At 41.8% G+C, this 19,228-nt stretch overlaps 1 protein-coding gene and 1 long non-coding RNA gene across 2 annotated transcripts in view; one reads left to right on the top strand and one right to left on the bottom strand.

The window, feature by feature from the left end:
* Nucleotides 1-378: 378 nt before the first annotated feature.
* On the bottom strand, nt 379-2,877 carry LOC309516833. The gene is made up of 3 exons (XR_014213050.1): nt 2,779-2,877; nt 2,422-2,479; nt 379-1,246 (listed from the first exon to the last, which is right to left on the bottom strand). It is a non-coding gene; the product is annotated as an uncharacterized lncRNA (long non-coding RNA).
* Nucleotides 2,878-3,069: 192 nt separating this feature from the next.
* Nucleotides 3,070-19,228, top strand: part of LOC309515976 (uncharacterized protein) — a 28,406-nt gene continuing 12,247 nt past the window's right edge. The window contains exons 1-6 of the mRNA XM_082194349.1: nt 3,070-3,405; nt 5,335-5,475; nt 8,037-8,237; nt 8,720-8,907; nt 10,118-10,331; nt 11,272-11,370. Coding sequence (XP_082050475.1) covers nt 3,073-3,405; nt 5,335-5,475; nt 8,037-8,237; nt 8,720-8,907; nt 10,118-10,331; nt 11,272-11,370 — 1,176 coding nt within the window. The 5' untranslated portion in view covers nt 3,070-3,072. The remainder of the gene's footprint in view (nt 3,406-5,334; nt 5,476-8,036; nt 8,238-8,719; nt 8,908-10,117; nt 10,332-11,271; nt 11,371-19,228) is intronic.

Genomic DNA, 19,228 nt, shown 5'->3' with positions numbered 1-19,228 from the left:
GGGTGGCGCTGTGGGTTAAAGCCTCAGCGCCTAGGGCTTGCCGATCGAAAGGTTGGCGGTTCGAATCCCCGCGGCGGGGTGCGCTCCCGCTGCTCGGTCCCAGCGCCTGCCAACCTAGCAGTTCGAAAGCACCCCCTGGTGCAAGTAGATAAATAGGTACCGCTTACTAGCGGGAAGGTAAACGGCGTTCCGTGTGCTGCGCTGGCTCGCCAGATGCAGCTTTGTCACGCTGGCCACGTGACCCGGAAGTGTCTCCGGACAGCGCTGGCCCCCGGCCAATAGAGTGAGATGGGCGCACAAACCCCAGAGTCTGTCAAGACTGGCCCGTTCGGGCAGGGGTACCTTTACCTTTACCTTTACCTTTACCATAATGGAAAAAGCTAATTGGAGTCCAAAACATGTAAAGGGTTGCTAAAGGCTGGTCCGGACTGTTGCAGGTAAGGGCTTACATGGCTTCATCCCGAGTCCCAAATAAATAATCCCTTACATATTGAGGAAAACATGACATGTTGGGGAGGAGGTTTTTAGCCTAGCTTCCCCAACTTGCTAGTCTTCTGTGTGGAGGATTGTGTGTATGTGAAGGAGAATTAAACTATGTGACCCCAAGTTTACCGTCTCAATCAAAACTTCACTAGGGAGGAGCAGAGAGATAGAAGCCATTATTTTGGTAGGGCACATAGTATGCACATGCTAAAAGACCAGGAAGAGTTTTGGCTTTGCTCCAGCCATGGTAAAATTTTGCTTCTAAACCACCTCTGGCTGTCATAAAGTTTAATAATTTATTCCCCCCCCCATAGAATTTGATCTGGGACAAGGAACCTGTGGCTCTCCAGATGTTCTTGGACTCCAGCTCTCAACACCACCAGCCAGCATGTCCCATGTGTCAGAAATGATGGGAGTTGGGAGTCTACCAACATCTGGCAGGCCACCCGGACTTACATGGAAGAAACCAACAAGTGGCGTACTTGGGGATGCCACTCAGGCTCAGGGTGTAATATTTTCTCAATGACTTTTGTTTCTAAAAGGAAGGGCCACTATAAGCTACAGAAAACTTTCAAAAGATACTATATGAGAAAATAGTTTTCCATTTGTTCACGTAGACAGCTTCTGAGTTATCTGTGAGTGCATTCCTTCTTTGAGAAACTTCAAGGTTTTTCAAGTGTTGGATTGCCTAATACCTTGATTATAATCTTGTTGACTTCTCATGTGCTGGAGCTCCATATGAAATGTAGGCACGTCTGATTTCCTGCCAAAAAAAGGGGAGACAGTTGCTATGCTAGAAACAAATAGAATAATTGCTAGATTTTATGTAGCTTGTCCTTCAATTTTCTATAGATAGCTTGAGGGCCATAACGTGAAAATGCCAGTGACATATGGTAGATGGCTACTTTTTACAAAAACAGGACAGAATTACCAGTAGTTATTTTTGTGTGTGTTTAATGGTTGCTTGTTTCATTTAATTGTGGCTGCTTTCGCAGGTTGTCAAATGGACCCATGAGTGAGTCTTCGAAATGTAATAGAGAACAATGTGGAATAAGATGGTGGACAAGAGGCAATTTAGCAAGCTTGGCTCAGCTTGCTAAACTCATTCTATAAATACTTGGAGCAAATGTACACACCTGTCTATAAACCCTACTGCTTTTTATATTGGTCTCTGGGTGCCCTCATACAGCCCTGACCAAGTCAGTTATGTGAGAAGGATTATGCACCCCACTAAAATAGTGGCATGGAACATATGGCCCTTCATATGTTAATGGACTTCTAACTCACATCAGCCCCAACCAGCAGAGCCAACGATGGTGGAATCCAACAACATCTGGAAGGCCACAGATTCCCCATCCCTGCTCTAAATTAGTGCTAGGTTCTGCACAAAAAAATGGCTGAGGTCTCTGATTCCTTAAGAAACATTGATAACATGATGGGTTGGATCAGAACAGAGTACACCCTGTGAAATAAGTTAAATCTCCCATCTAGTCTGAAGATAAAGACTCCCAAGAGCTGCATGATGTGTAAATTGACCACAAGCTTTCATTACTATAATATGCCCTGTACTATTGACTCAATTAAGGGTCTCTTCCCATCTTTGTTTATAGAGTAGTAAACTAAACTATATGGGGAAATGATACAGGATGATTGCTTTGTAGGGAAAAAGGCAACATAATTTTCACCTCTGTCACAATTCGTGAATTACATAAAACTTTTGCTATTCAACTGCAATCATGGGGGCAATCTTAAACCATAAAGACTGAGATGGAATTTTTGAAAAGCTAAAACATGAAGACAATAGGCATCTGGGGGGAAAGCCAAGAAATAGTTGATATTAATATGCTTATTGGGTCTATCCATTAATTACAGAATGCTTAGCTGATTAGTTTTCTGCTTTGTAACCAATTTAGGCTACTACAGTCCTATGCCACTTACCTGGGAGTAAATCCAATTGAAGTCAATGGGACTTCTGAGCAGATGTGTATAGGATTATCTGTCCAAAATATCAATACAGAGATACCTTTGTGAGGTACTGAAAGGAGTCTGAAAGAGCTTGCAGTTTAGTACATGAAAGTTGTCATTCATAGCTAGAAGGAATGTCAAACATTTCCCTTTTTATTACAGTAACACTTCAGATCTAAAATCGCCTCCGAAAAGAATGTGTGCTTTAACTTCTAGTCTTGGGAATTCAGTTTTGACTTCAACAATCGGTTCTTGCCATTGACTGATGTTTTAGTCAATTAATCAATTAACTGAAGCAATAAAAGCCCATATTCTTGCAGCTTACACTACCTGGCACGTCTGAGTTCAAATCTTCTTTTGCTTGTTTGCATCCCTGGTCTGAAGCTTCTATTTCTGCTCCTTTCATTCTGGGCTCCAGTAACAGTTTAATAATTGATGCCAGGTGATACCTTTAGTTGATGGCTTTTTTTCACACTAGGCTTGCAATCTTCATTATCTCTCCCAAGTAGTTGGTAGAAGGGCTGTTTTTGACCAGATAAGCAAGAGGTAGTAGCTATTTAGCCAGAAAGTGTAGAACTGGAACTCTCAGCAGTTCTACAGATTTCCAAAAAACGCTTCTCAAATATGCCACAAAAGACATTATCCCAGAGAGACCCGCACAGGACCAATCTGTCGACGAAACCATCTCCGCTGGAAAACGCGGCAGGCGGCAAAGGCATTTCCGCTATCGATGGCAGTGTTGCTGGTGTCATAACATCCTTTACCAATGGCAAGCCAAGTCTTGACGGGGTAACTGGAAAATCTCCCCTTTCTACCATTTCTTTTGGGGATCATCACGCCAATCTGTGTCGTGGGGCGAGGCCTGTTTGTCGGATTCGCCCAACCAGTGCTGTGATCCAAGGAGGCTCTGTTGCTCACATCAACCGTCTGCAAGGAGAACTTGTGAGAAAAAGGAAGGTCAGTGACTATTTGTGTGCTAAAGTGACATGCCTCAAAACACAGGGCAATGTGTAATTTTGAGACATAAGTAAAAATTACTTTAAAAACTTGACTTTTAGTATCGTGGTTTGTAAATGGTGAAAATCATCTTGCTATTTTTATAAGTAATCGTTATGAAATTTATGAAATAAATACATTAAGGTCTTATGTATATAATAAAGGTTCATAAATGTACCAAGCAAACACGTACATAGATATATAGGCCACATGTCTGAAGCTGCACAGGAGCAGCCATGGAGCCATTTTGACTCCCAGGCTGACCAGGTGTTTTCTCTGCAAGGTCAAATGGAGAAGCCTCCCCATTGTCTTTTCCTTCACAAATCCTGTCTTAAGTGTATATCTGTGTATGAATAGGGTGAGCCTATGATCTGGCTCAGGAACTAAGTATTTATCATTACAAAAGACTGGCCAGGCTCCCCAGGGGATCAGTTCAGTAAACATTAACAGATAACTTGCCAGACAGGAGGTAAACAACCCACTCACATTTCTGCTTTAGCCCGCCCTTTCTGTGATGTAAGTATGATGTATCTGGGGTGGCGGTCTTGAGCTACACCCCCTCTGTGATGTAGGTATGATGTTTCTGGGGGTGGCTTTGACTCCAAGGTGGGCAATTTAAAATGTCTATATAAGGGCGGACACACCTTGGTTCTGGGTCCTCCTCCTCCTGTGTGTGAAGGGGGCACCCTGTTGCAACAGTTCAATACAGATCAGGCTTACAAGCTGCTTTGCTTCTCAATATTCTCTGGTTGGCCTCTTTTTTCCTCCGACCGATGGAGAACCTACAAAGGACTCTATAAGGGCTCTTGTGTCCCACATAAGGGAATAAGGGCAGATTTTCATTTATTACAGTTATTTTATAAGAATGCAAGGATGCCATTTCTGGGCTGGAAGGATAGATCTTTGAGAACAGAGTTTCCATCCTAGCTCCGTAATAGATTGAATGTTATCATAATTCTCTTTTGCTTTAAAGTTATTAGAGACAGGAATTTTCTATTACTCGAGCAAGAATCGGTTTTCTTTTGTTATGTTGTATTGGAAATGAATAACACTCCTAGCAAAGTCAGCTGTTTCTGCTTAATCATTCTTAGATTGTTCAGAGTCCTCCATAATCTATGAGACTCTTATTGCTTATCTGTATCTAGATTGTTCTAATGGGTGGGATTTAGCTAACCAGCAAGGACTTCCACCTGTGAACTGGGCTTTCCATGAGATGTATTCAGAATATTTTTTGCTCTTATGCCCACAAACCAAAAAAGATATCTATATGAACAGGAAAGCATGGGCTAAATGCCTGTGTTAAGGCCTTGTGTTTTTCAAAAATAATGCTCCCTTGGCCTGAAAGCGGGATGAGCGCCGCAACCCCATAGTCGCCTTTGACTGGACTTAACAGTCCAGGGGTCCTTTACCTTTTACCTTTTTATCTGCAGTCTCGCTGTGCGTGAGTGCACAAAACTAGTTCAGAATCTGATTGACAGAAGGTCATCTGGTCCATGTAGTTTACCAGAATGAGATTGCAGCCCCTCCAAGAAGCAAACGGCATGTCCTTTTTGTTTGCCAACTGTTGGTTCCGTGCTCGGTCTAAGATGTGCATGGCCAGTATGATTCCTTTAACCTCTTTCTGCTGTAACACTACATGTTTTAAATATAGATTATTGCTCAGCATACTTTTATTTCGCTTGAAAGATTATTTGTGTGCTTGGAGAAGCGTGTTGAACTCACCCACCCACCCACCCACCCACCCAGCCATGGCAGACATACCTTAAGCTAATAGATTCACATAGGAACATTTTCAAATTTAGAGAAATTTAGAGAAATGGCTGCAATAAATCTTATGAGCTGAAATTATCCAGAATGATATTAAGATAAAAACTATCTGTGTGTCATCAGGAATGCGAGGACCTGAAGAAACAGAACAAATGCTTGTCAAATGAGCTGCATTTGGAAAGAATTTTTATGAAATCGGAAAGCGAGCTGGGCATGAGAAATCTCAGAAATATAAACCATGGACTGCAGACACTAGTTAAAGAGGTATGAAACCACCACTGAGCTCTTTTCTGCTGCTTTTTTTACCAACATTACTTGACATAATGTACTTCCCTTTAAAGAATATAGTTTGTCTGAAAACGTCCCCTGCTGTGAAATTAGAGGAAATGACGTAGCTATTAAAAAAACATTTTAAACCATTAGAAAGTATTATGCTGTTGTTGTTCATAATTAAACATCAGGTACAACTTGTGACTTAAATTATATTTTCTCCAGTAAAATTAACTCCAAACAACAAGCTGAAAACATTTTGATCAGCTCTACTACAAATCTCACTATAAGAAGCAATTGGACCTAAAAGCAAGGCTTGAACTCCACTTCTGCAATGCAGTGGCAACTATGGCTGCAGTCGTAATCCCACTTCCCTGTGGGGTTTAAGCTCTGTTGAATTAAATAGGAGTAACATCTGAGTAGACATGGTTAGGATTGCACTGTAAGCTAACTACTTTTTCACAGCTGGCTTCATGGCACACACAAAAATTACATTTTAAAAAGTATACACCTAAAAGCAAAACCGCCCAATCCAAAAATAGAGATCTGTGCTTGGTAATTCTTCTAGGTCAATAAATGTGCACGGAGATTGCATGTTCTTACTCAGTTGCACATGCCAGGAGGTACAGCAGAGTGTGGGTGTGACTTGTGGTTTCCCTTACAACTTGCAGGTATAAATAGGAGTGTAAATTTCAATCCACCAACTAGGCCACTGCTCGGCATAGTTCATAGCTTCTCTGAGTTATTCAAGCCCCTTCACCACGGCAAAGCAGTGATCCATGAAGGGGTTTGTGACCCCATGGACCAGAGCACGCCAGGCACTCCTGTCTTCCACTGCCTCCTGCAGTTTGGTCAAACTCATGCTGGTAGCTTCAAGAACACTGTCCAACCATCTCGTCCTCTGTTGTCCCCTTCTCCTTTCCCAACATCAGGGTCTTTTCCAGGGAGTCTTCTCTTCTCATGAGGTGGCCAAAGTATTGGAGCCTCAGCTTCAGGATCTGTCCTTCCAGTGAGCACTCAGGGCTGATTTCCTTAAGAATGATCTTCTTGCAGTCCATGGGACTCTCAAGGCCACTAGTTGTGCAAGCATATGTGTATGGTGAACTTGAGTCATTGACCATCAGCTTTATCCTTAATCCTCTCAAAATGAGCTTGACTCTGAGATACAGACATCAGAATCCCAATATCCAGGATAAAGCATTTAATCCAAGTCTTTTAGCAGAGCCATCCTATACATGCCTACTCAGAAGTGCATCCCATTAAGCTTAATGAGATTACTTCCAGGTAAGCATTTATAAGAAGAGCCTGCTGAATAAGGCCAAAGGCCCATCCATAGGCTTGCAGTCTCAGTTCTCTCCCCCCCCCTTTTTTTATGAATTAAGATATGTATACAGAAAAGAGGATTTGAAACCAGTGGGACGTGACTGGTATTGTGGAGGTTAATTGCTCAACTTATTGAGTAAAAAGGGCTTGCCACCACACAAATAACGAAAATGCAGTTTTCCATTTGACTTAAAATATTGATCTATGTTAACTTTAAAGTAATCTTTTTCATCAGAGAGAAAGAAGAAGAATATTGTGAAGAAGCATTATGAACTGCCTATGTTTTTTGAAAAGGAAACCCTGATTCCTCTTCTTTGATTACAGAGAGGTTGCCAGTGTGAACGTTACTGATGAATATTGTATGGGTAGTTTATGTCTGGCTGGGTCAGATTCAATATTTTGGCAGGAAAGCTATATTCAAGGTCTGCCAAAGTTTCTGCCCTTTGTAGAACATTACGCTTTTCTCAGTGTAAGGAAAAACAAAGTGAAAATAAATCAGGCGAGAAAACCTACTGGCAGAGAATTTGTTGCTAACAACTCATAGCAGGTTTGCTATGATCAGGCACTAAAAGAATGAGGGGCTGTAAAAAAACAAAACAAAACAGGTTTAATTTCTGTGGGTGTGTCTGCATTGTGACAATGCTAAAAACTTTTAAGCAAAAATGAAAGGAATAAAATGTTGACATATTTTAAAAATACATATCTATATATGTTGAAAAACTGCAGGAGGCTTTAAATCATAAGCCCCTTGTGAGAGTTGTGAGGAGACCCTTCACAGAGCTCCTGCTCCCAGCACCCTTAACAAACAACAGTTCCCAAAATTCTTTGGGGAAAACTATGACTGTCAAAGTGGTATAAGAGTGCTTTCAATATATGGCGTGAATAGTTTGGCAGATCCAGACTCTTCTGGAAAGCTTTTGGCACACTCCCTAGATCCCATATCCTTCTGAATCTGAAATTTGATCCAAGCACATGCAAATGAAAACTGAAATGGCTTCTTTGTTTCCCTCCTGTGACAAATTTTAGATTGTAATCTCCTCAGGGCATTGACCTATTTTCTTGCACTCTGTAAAGTTTTGCTGACATCAGATAGTATGTAGCAACAATTCCCTCTCCCCCCCCCCCCCGAAATATCAGAGGGGCCATTCTCAAAGGTGCATGAGTTTTATCAATGACTGTGGAATAAGAAACCCCTTTCTAATACTGTATTCACATGTTCTTTTGCTCATCAGCTGAAGCAGAAGCTGAATGCCTCTCAGCAGACAGCAACAAAATACTGCAAGCTTGTGGAGGAGGCCTCTCTGGCGCAGGCAGAAGCTGAGAAAGGCCAAGTGGAGGCTGAAGCCCAGGAAAAGCTGTGTCGGGAGCAGCAAAAAGCAGTTCAACTGGAGAACATCAGCTTAAAAGAAGAAACTCAGCAGCTGAAGAGAAAGGTATGAGCCTTAGATCACATGCTTGCACCCTGAGTTAACTACCAGTTGTCGGGATCCCCTATCTGTCATGATAGAATGTATAAGAGCAAGCCTATCAAAATATCGCCTTTGCCTAGGTCAGCCTTTCTCAACCTTGGGTCCCGAGATGATGTTATGCTACAGCTCACATCATTCCTGATGACTGATCCTGCTAGCTAGGAATGGTGAGAGTTGTAGTCCAACAACATCTGGGGACCCAAGGCTGAGAAAGGCTGGCCTACAGTGATGTAGTAGAATAAATCTCTTACTGCACAGGGCCAAACTTTGCATGAAGCAATGTGAATCATTCGCCTCAGGCAGTGGCTTCCACGCTATTTTTCTTCTTTCAAACTCTTATCTTTGCCTTTGTTTTTATAGGTGCTAAAACCTCTACGGGTTGGCTGTCACGGCAACTTTCTGCCTTAGAGAGGGGAAAACATGTTTTTCTGATTTGTTTCTTTCAGTTAACCGAAATGCAGCAGCTGTTAGCACAAGTGGAAAAGAGCCACTTTGAAAGTCAGATGAAACTAGAGAGAATAACAATGGAGAGGGAAGTCATCCGTGAGGAAAAACGATATTTGGAGCACGAAAGGAATGAACTAAAGCAGAAACTGAAAGGAACACTAGAAGAGAATTTGAAGTGTAAAGAAAGGTAAGGTTTTAATTTAGACACACTCACCCACCCACTTTTTTTACAGGCTCTTTCCCATCCCAGAAAACAGTTGCTCCTTTCCTGATAAATATTTGTCTATTGCACAGAGATGTTCCCAATCGTGACAATGGTGTATGATTGTTTATTCATTTAATTTTATACCTAACCCCATTTTGTAGTCTCTGTGTAATATGCTACCTCTCATTTTGTGAAATATTCATCCCCTTCATCCTTAGTTGTCTTAAAATTGGGATAAATATAGTAAAGTATATAGCTTTGAACCAAGGATGGCACATCTGTGGCCCTCTGGGTGTGTGCTTGTTGAAGTCCAACTCCCATCAGCCCAAGCCAGCATGGCCAATGGTCAGGGATATTGGGAGTTGTAGTCCAACAACATCTGGAGGGGCCATAAGCAGTTGCAGCCAGTGGGGGTGTAGAGAATTGGGACAGTATTGCTTGCCTGACTTCCCAATGCAGAGGTTGCTGCCAGTAACCAAGAGAGGGAGAGCCTCACTATGATCTCTTAAAGGGACGCGGGTGGCGCTGTGGGTTAAGCCACAGAGCCTAGGACTTGCCAGTCAGAAGGTTGGCGGTTCGAATCCCCACGACGGGGTGAGCTTCCGTTACTCGGTCCCTGCTCCTGCCAACCTAGCAGTTTGAAAGCACGTCAAAGTGCAAGTAGATAAATAGGTATCGCTCTGGCGGGAAGGTAAACAGCGTTTCCGTGTGCTGCTCTGGTTCGCCAGAAGTGGCTTAGTCATGCTGGCCACATGACCCGGAAGCTGTATGCCGGCTCCCTCGGCCAATAAAGCGAGATGAGCGCCACAACCCCAGTCGGCCACGACTGGACCTAATGGTCAGGGGTCCCTTTACCTTTACTTTTATGATCTCTTAAAATCCGCTGAGAGCAGCTTCTTAACAACACCATGAGGTTCATTCAGCAGTGACATTCACACATTCTCCAAGCCTGAAAACCTTTTGGAAATGTCATTTGATCTGCCTGTTTACAATAGTCTTTGGAGTTTAGAGTTAAGTTGAGAAACAAATTTAATTGAATTCGAAGAAGTATTATTCTGCTCTCACAATTTCATTTCATTTCATTTCATTTCATTTTATTCATTTCATTTCATTTAATTGTTACCTAGTTTAAGCCTTTAGGATGGGGAAGCCTATACCTCTAAATAAACATTTTTCCTTCCACCTATTCCAGTGAAATCTCTCAAAGATGTAGAACAGAAGCTGCCGAAGAAGCTTTAGAGAAAGCAACCTTGCTTCATTACGAATCGGAAAGGGGGAAGCGCTTGCTAGAACGGGACATAGAAGAGAAGGAAAAACAGTGTGAGATGTGGATGAAGAAATATAGTGCCATGGCAGACCTCTGGCAATCCCAAGAGGAAGAAAAATCAAGAAGGCAAAACAAAGCTGTATGTACCACTTTGATACATTATGAAATCTGAATGACTCTGTCAATGACTCTGGGCTTTGTTCTGGGAGCCCTCGTGGCTTGAGGCAACTGATCCAGTGAGCTACTTGGGGGCAAGACACAACTTTAAATATATGTTTAAAAAATGAACTTGGACTGGCTCTTTATCTAGAAAAAGCAACTGCAAGGTCCTGTCCCCACGCAGCTCCAGCCTGAATTTAAACTGTGGCTCAGGATGAGGAGTGTTTATCCCTTTCCCCTCTGTCCTCTGGCAAATAGCAGCTGGGGTGGGGTGGAGTGGAAGTGATGCAAGGAAACAGATTAACCCCTACCACAGCCTTGACTAAAATGAGGGAGTCCTCAACAGCAGGGTTTTGTTTTGCTAGCAGAGACACAAAGCCTGTATAAGCGTGTTTTCTAATCCTGTGTTTAAAGTCACGTCTTGTTTGACCTTGTGTGTGCTTACATCGCAGAACCCTGGTATAGCTAACTGCCAGAGCCTGGCCTTCTGATTTCACTGTTGCCTGGTCAACAGAGCTGAAGCTTACGCACTTCAGCCTCTAGCTTCTCCAGTTTCCAGACCTCTCTTTGAACAGTCAGTCCTAGCTGTGGAATCATCACTGTATGTGTCTGAGTGGAATGGGATGCCACCTTCCTCTCCTCCTTCCCTGCACCCCCCCTGCACCTTTGGGAACTCTAAGCAGATTTTGGGGGTGTATGTGGTGCAGAGAAGATGGTGGTATCCTGTCGTACAAGTGGAAATCCACTGGATTCACACTACGACATTTCTGAAGGAAAACAAATAAGTAATTGAAATGAGGGATGTCTTTTGTGTCTTCCTGGTAGTCTAAAACTCCCCCCCTTTTTTTTATTTCTGAATAAGCAGCCCCAAATAAGGTTAAACTTTGCCATCAGCATTTCTTCTTCCCTTCTCTTCTTAGTGTCAGGTGAAAATGAAGAGCTATTTCTTGTGTATCAATGAAAGCAATGAGCACATAACAGTATTAAGAAATGAAGATGGAACTCCACAGAGATTTGCGGTAAGTGTGGGATAAGCAGACTCCTATAATTAATGCATGAAGGGGTTAAGAGCATAGAGTAAAATGTCCTGCCAGGCTTAGCTGGGTTACTCTCCCTCACCTTGTAAGGAAAGATTATAAAACTCCTTGTTCTTTCATACCACCATGTGAACTCTGGCAAGCAAAGAGATCTGAACCAGTTGCTCCAAGCTCAGACTGCATGGCTTACGCAAACTGTAGTTGTGTTTCTATACAAATAATATAGAAACATTCACCACTTTGGAACCTAAGTTTTGCTGCCTGTGTTTTCTTATTGCTGTATGGAAAAACACATAAATCTGACCTTTGAAGAGTTTGTAAGTAAACTATTTTTAACTTACCAAACACATGGACTCTTTGTACGCTAAGGGAAGAGAAGAGCTTTGAAAGCACCTTAGAACAAAAACCAACAGTAAACAACTTGGAATTTATTTCCATTGAGATCAGAGGGGAAAACACCAGTACTGTGTTCCATATGTCACAAGATGGAAATGGCACCATGTAAACTTGTACAGAATGAAACAGTGCTGCAAAGAGCTCAGGATTACAGCTCAGGACTGGTTTTTTCTTTTTTATATAAATGAACTAAGCAAATGTGCAAGAATAAGCATGTTTCAAATATGAAATTTGGGTGGTAGTATATTGGACTAGTGGAAATAACAGCCTGTTAAGTATCAAGCTAACAGTCACTCATCTTCAACTTTTGCTTTCCAAAATGCTTTGTAAAAAAACCCAAATACTTGGTGTATCACGACTGCACCTGCCTCTTGGTACGCTCCACCAAACAGCAAATTAATATACTTAATTATAGATCAATTTCACTTTGATTTTTGTTTTTTAAAAAGACAAAGTAATGTGCCATATGCAGACAAGTAACAAAGAGAACCTTGAGCTTGGGCCAAAATTTATTAAATTGCGATAAACTATGATAAACTGGAATTATGGATTTGCTTTTTCTTCCCTTCCTAGAGAGGATTGGATTATTCTTTGGCGCAGGACAACTTCCTTAGATTTTTGGCATTAATGTTCCATTTCTGTATGTACTTTCTTGGGAGGAAGCCCCACTGAACTCAGAAGTTTTACTTATTAGTACAGAGCGTTATGAGAACATAAATGGAGCCCTGGTGTAACAGTCCAAGGCATTTAGTGTGACATTTAGTTTTATTATTTAACACACATAAAGGACAAAAAATGAAATAAAAAGCAAAGTGTTGTTTCTAATTTCAGCATCTGCCCTTAGTGGCGAAATGGACAAGGCACTATGTATCTCTATAGTTACTGGTAGTACATAACAAGAAGCAATAGTTCCTAAATTAGAAACCCAAGACTTTCTCACTCTGCCTGGCAGAGAGGCACATGTGGAGAATTTACCAACAATATGTAACTACATGTCACTTAGCCCCTTAGTATTGGAAGATGTTTGGCCAATTGCTAAATTTAATGCAGACAATTGAGGGATATGCTCCTTACTTGACATGCCAAAATACCAGAAGTGTTTTGCATTGAATGTTGTATTCAGTGGATGGAATAGCTTTGTATCTTGTGAGTCTAGAAATGGAAGAAAACAGGCAAATCATTTTGTGTGGGTAGCATTCATGCCTACCTCCTACCGTTGGAGGAAAGATCTGTTTATCTTCTGCTGTGGGATTCAACTCATTTTTTGAAAGAGGCAGCCAAGATGTGAATAAATTTACCAAATATGCCCGTGCATGCTGTCATAACTGAATTAGCTTTGGCAATCTGACTGATTAATTTGCTCAGCATGTAAAACTCAAAAATAAACTGACAGGAGTTAGAAATTGGGTAATTTATAACATTTGGAATTTTTAAATGAAATGGTGCATGTAGGGTTCACTTTAATCATATTTTTAAATTCCTGAGAGAAGGCTCTAATTATTTGTCTCTTGGCAGCCTCCTGTTCTATTGTGACGAGCTTATTGTCATGGAATTGCAACTAGACAAAAGAGCTTTTGATTTACATGCACAGGGCACTCCTTCTAGGAGGTATTTTTAGGTATCCAACAGCAACTTGCAACCACCAACTATTCTTGCTTAACTATTACGTTCTTTAAAAACATTAAAGGTTAGGGGAAGGGTGTGCTAATGTAGACATGTTATTTCTATGTCCCAGTGTAGGAAAACATTGGTTCTTTTCCTCCTGCATTCTGGGAATTATTTCTATCCTCTCTTTGCTTCTAAAACAGACTATAAGGCCTGTTTATAATCAATCACGCTTCTCTCCCTCTCTTTCACGCACAAGGCTAAAGGTCTCTGCCTGGCACAGATCTTTCTGTATATCATTCTTTGCATACCACACTTGTCTTCTTTAGTTCACCTTTAGTTCACAATGATGTGTAAATCACAATGATGTGTTAATCCTCAATGTATAATTAATTGTGTGAGTTTATATAACAATCTAAACATTAGTAAACACCTTAGTCATAACATTATCAATCTTAGTCATAGGTGGATTAAGAGCTTATATGCCTGTCTAAATACAGCTCTGACATTCTGTCTTTCATGTGCCAAAGATCTATGGAGCTATGTAAGCCCGCCTTACATACAAATGAGCCAATAGGATTTCAGTTTCTTTGTCTTGTATTGAGCCAATCAGCCACTGGCACATTCGTGGCCATGCTTGTTGTAACTTTGAATAAAAGGAGATGCTGTGAGGCTGGAGAAAGAATCTCGCTCTCTCTCCCACTTTCATCTGGCACACACGCAAGCTCTCAGAAAGAAAACATCTCGTTGTCTGCTTTATTCATCTCTGCAAACCCCCAAAATCCACATCTGGTGACCCCCTTGACGTGATCCTGAAGAAGGGTAAGTAATCAGATCCCAATAGAGATCCCAATAGAGATCCCTTTAGAGCCAAAAGCATTCCTCATACTAACCCGACTGGGAAAAGTCTAAAGCGCTTAATTCGTTAGTATGGGAGGGGATTTAAGTAAGGTGCAAAAGGCTCATGCGAAAGAGCTTCTTTCGTTAGTAAGACAGACAATAGACAAAGTCCAAATTTCTCTAAAAGAGATTGAACAGTTGCTGCAGGAAATAAATCATCAATGTCCTTTTTATAAAGCAGAAGGCACATTGCAAATTAGCACATGGGAGAAAATCGGCAAAATTTTATTTTGTGAACCACGTGCCCAAATCAGCTGCCTACTCACGTGGCAAAAGTGTGCTACCGCCATAGCGAAATTAGAACAATCTTCTCTTTCAATTTCTTCACTGCTGGTAACTGAAGAAATCACCTCCCCCCCGCCATATCCCCTGATTTTGCCCCCTTTGTCCCCTTCATCACCTAGCCAAAATCCCCCTCCCTTTTCTCCTTCCCTTGCTCCAGTGTCGTCTCAGCTTTCTGAGACCCCTCCCCCTCTCCCTGCTGTAAAAGTTGTGGCTCAGCCTGCTGTTTTTTCTGCTGCTGCTCCTTCTCAGTTTACAAATTCCCCCCCAATCCCCCTTCACCCCCCTTCTCTGCCTGAACAACCAAATCAGCATGCCTTTGTCCCTTCCTCTTTGTCTTTAGACCATGCTATTTTGCCAAAACAATATGGAGCCGTTCGTGCTGGGCTTTTACAGGCTAAGCAGGATGGGCTTTTTTCATTGGAAGAAACAGCTGCATGGGCTGGTGAAATGCCATTAATTTTTCCTCTCACATATCAAAATGCTCCTGGAGGTCAGCAATTACAAGTTTATCATGAAAAACTTCCTTATGCTGTCATGAAAGATCTCAGGAAAGCCATTAGTGATTCAGGTCTTAAATCTTCTTATGTAATGGGAATTTTAGAGGGCATATCTACCTCTTTTACAATGATTCCGGTGGACTGGAAAGATCTGATGAGGATGATGTTATCTCCAGCGCAATTTTTAGTTTTTGAAAATGAATTTAAACATGCCGCCATCGCTCTGGCTGATCAAACGCATACAGCAAGCCAGCTTTTCGGCGCTCCTCCTTTTGAGACCCTGGCTGCCCAAGCCGTGTTGTCACCTTCACACTTTCAGCGCACTGCAACTTGCGTGCAGCGTGCATTTCGTAAAATTCCTGTCTCAGGACAGCCACTGAGTTCCTTTGTAAATGTTAAACAGCAGAATACAGAGCCATACCATCAATTTGTGGACAGATTGAAGGAATCGATCTGCAGACAGATTGATAATGAAACGGCTCAAAGTGAGTTGCTAAAAAAATTGGCTTATGAGAACTCTAACACGGACTGTAGAAAAATGCTGCAATCAATCGTAAGCCGTTCAACATATTCCCTTGCAGATTTGATAAAAGCGTGTTCGGAAGTAGGGAGTCAATCTCATACAATGTCTTTGTTTGCCAATGCACTTCACGCTTCCGTGATACAAACAGGAAACTGTTATAATTGTCATCGTCCAGGTCATTTTGCCAGACAGTGCACAGCCCCAAGGGGGACTGCACAGAAGAATAATAATGCAAATACCACGACCAGACCTTCCAAAAAATGTCCAAAGTGTGGGAAAGGATATCATTGGGCAAATCAATGTAGGTCTCAGGGAAACTTCACTGGGCCCAGTCTCTCGGGCCCCAAAGAATAGAGAGATGTCAGCCTTTGGTTTCTGCTGCTGCAAAAGTTACTAAAAATATGCCTTCTGAATTTGCCATTGATTTGATTAATCAAGAGACCAAAAACACTGCATTGCCTGGTGAAATCATAATCATGGCCAGCCAAATGGCAGGTCCACTTCCTCCTAATATCACAGGTTTAATTTTACCAAAATTTTCTGCTGCAAAACAAGGCATTCATGTCATCCCAGGTGCCTTGCCTCCTGACTATGTGGGCACAATTATGGTTCAATTTTGGAGCCATATACCCATGCAGTTAACAAAGGGTGAATCCTTTGCTCATTTGGTGATGCTGCCTTCACCACCTGATGTTGCCTGTGCTATTGACACTAATCTGCACAAGCCCTCTTTATCTTTTTCCCCTCAGCTTTTAGCTGTGACCCAACGTATTGGAAGAGAGAAACTCCTTCGTAAGTATAAAATCAATGGAAAAATTATAGAGGGTCTAATAGACACTGGAGCGGATGTTTCGGTCATTTCCAATAATTTTTGGGAACAAACTTGGCCGCTTGAAACTTCTCCTGAAGTGTGGGGCGTGGGAGGTAATCAGGCTTCTTGCAAAAGCGCACAGTGGCTGCCTGTCTCTTTACCTGATAGCTCTGAAGTTATAGCATATATTCAGCCCTGTGTGCTCAAAATTCATCTTAATTTGTGGGGAAGAGATTTGTTGCAACAATTACAAGCAACGATTCAAATAGATGAATAAGTTTGTGCTTCCACTTACTTGGAAGTCCACTGATCCTATATGGATTCCTCAATGGCCTCTTACAACAGAGAAATTGATTGCTTTGAGACAATTGGTCGATCAGCAATTATTAGCTGACCATATAGAACCTTCTGTCAGCCCTTTCAATAGCCCAGTCTTCGTAATTAAGAAGAAAAATGGGAAATATAGATTTTTGCACGATCTGAGGTCCATAAATAGCATTATTGAACCCATGGGGCCTTTGCAATGTGGTATGCCTAATCCAAATATGATTCCACATTCATATCAATTGGCTATAATAGATCTGCAGGATTGCTTCTTCTCTATTCCCCTGCATGAAAAGGATCGCAAATTTTTTGCTTTTACAATTCCAGAATTAAATAATTGTAGACCATCTAAGAGATATCACTGGAAGGTTCTGCCACAAGGCATGATAAATTCCCCCACTATGTGCCAATATTTTGTGGATAAGGCACTTCAATCCTTTCGTCTTAAGTACCCACATCTTAAGATCCAGCATTATACGGACGATATACTTTTTTATTCTCCAGTCCTTCCCCCTAATTGGAAACATGATTTAATAACCTGTTTGTCTTTGTATGGTTTAAAAATAGCTCCAGAGAAAGTCCAGGAATCTCCCCCCTTTCAGTATCTAGGACATAAAATGATAGCTAGTTATTCTATTCCAATAATCCCAGAACTTCATGTTTCAAAAACAATGAAATATGTACAACTGCAACAATTGCTGGGAAACATTAACTGGATAAGGCCTTATTTTAAAATCCCTCTTGAAGTGCTAAGGCCACTGTTTTCAGCCTTAAAAGGCCATCAATCTCCAGGTGAGCAAATCACCTTGAACTCTGATCAACTCAAAACTGTTGCAGAGTTGAAAGCACTCATGCGTATTCATTGGGTGGATCGAGCGATTCCTAATGTTATGCCTGATTTGGTCATAATGACGGATTCTGTACAACCTTTTGCTGCAATTATTCAGAAAGGTCCATCAAAAGTTCATATACTAGAATGGCTTTATTTACATCATGCACCAAGAAACACAGTAAACCCTTTAGTGGATCTCCTTGCTCAGCTCATTAGCAAGGGACGACGACGTTGTAAGCATCCTTTTGGTGTTGATTGTAATCAAATTATTGTCCCTATGCCTTTAGAACAATGGGAAACAGCTCTCTCCACAAGCATGGATTTACAGTGTGCGTTCGCTGATTTTGTGGGTCAGGTGGATTGTCATATTCCACCCGATACGCGCCTGCAAATGAGCAAGCAATTCCCTATGTCTTTCTCTTCTATCATTTCCCCTGTTCCTTTGAATGCCCTGACTGTTTTTACTGACGGGGCTCCTTCTAGAGGAGTTGTTGCTTGGCAACAGAATGAGGAGTGGCATAGTCTGTACACTCTCCCACAAAAATCTGCTCAGCGTTCTGAACTTGCAGCTGCGGTAAAAGCTCTGCATTATTTTTCCTCACAACCAATTAACTTGATTGTTGACAGCTTATATGTTTCAAACGTCATATGTAGAATGCAAGGCAGTTATGTAAGTCCTTTATTAGATGATAACTTGTTGAGTCTTTTCCTGTCTTTACAAATGCTTCTTTCTGCTCGCTCTCACTCACTCTTTGTAGTGCACATTCGCTCTCACCAACCTTTTCCAGGTTTCATTTCAGATGGAAATGCAAAAGCAGATTCCTTGCTAAAAATTTTGCCTGTCTCTCCTATAGAAAGTCATGCTTTTCATCATCAAAATGCAAAAGCCCTTAGCCGCCAATTTCAAATTTCATTGGAAGAGGCGCGTGCAATTATTCAGCAGTGTCCTCAATGCTCCAATCAGATTGGCCATCCCAGCCCTGGGGTTAATCCCCGTGGACTGGAAGCAAATCAGTTGTGGCAAATGGATGTAACTCATTTTGCCCCTTTTTCACCCTGGAAGTTTCTGCATGTCTCTGTCGACACATACTCTGGCTACCTTTTTGCTACGCCTCAAAGAGGAGAGCAAGTAAAACATGTTTGCAATCATCTTGTTCGTGCAATGTCAGTTATGGGCAAGCCTCATTCTATAAAAACTGACAATGCCCCAGCGTATTGTGCAAAAGGCTTTGCTAAGTTTTGTGAAACTTGGGATATTCATCATCTGTTTGGCATCCCTTATAATTCTCAAGGTCAAGCTATAGTTGAACGCTCTCATCGTACCCTGAAAACTGCACTGATCAGGCAGGAAAAGAAAGCAGGCATTCCAAACTCACTTTCAGAAAAGGAAAGTTGGTTGTCAAGTGTGCTTTTCACTCTTAATCATTTGAATATCTCCATACAGGATCACCAATCTTACACACGTCTTCAAAAGCATTTCCAGCAAAAGGAAATTCTTCCAGCTCCACTGGTGCGCTATAAAATTCTACCCTCCAATGAGTGGAGTGAACCAGTGAAATTGATTACATGGGGTAAGGGTTACGCTGCAGTTTCTACTCCACAGGGTGCTCGGTGGGTTCCTGCACGTTGTATCCGGCTGCACCATGGCGTGGCGACAGGTTCTTCCG

This window comes from Podarcis vaucheri (genome assembly GCF_965113315.1).
Source record: "Podarcis vaucheri genome assembly, chromosome: 1".
Classification (NCBI taxonomy): domain Eukaryota; kingdom Metazoa; phylum Chordata; class Lepidosauria; order Squamata; family Lacertidae; genus Podarcis; species Podarcis vaucheri.
Note: the sequence above shows the minus strand (reverse complement) of the source record. Positions and strands in the feature narration are given on the sequence as shown.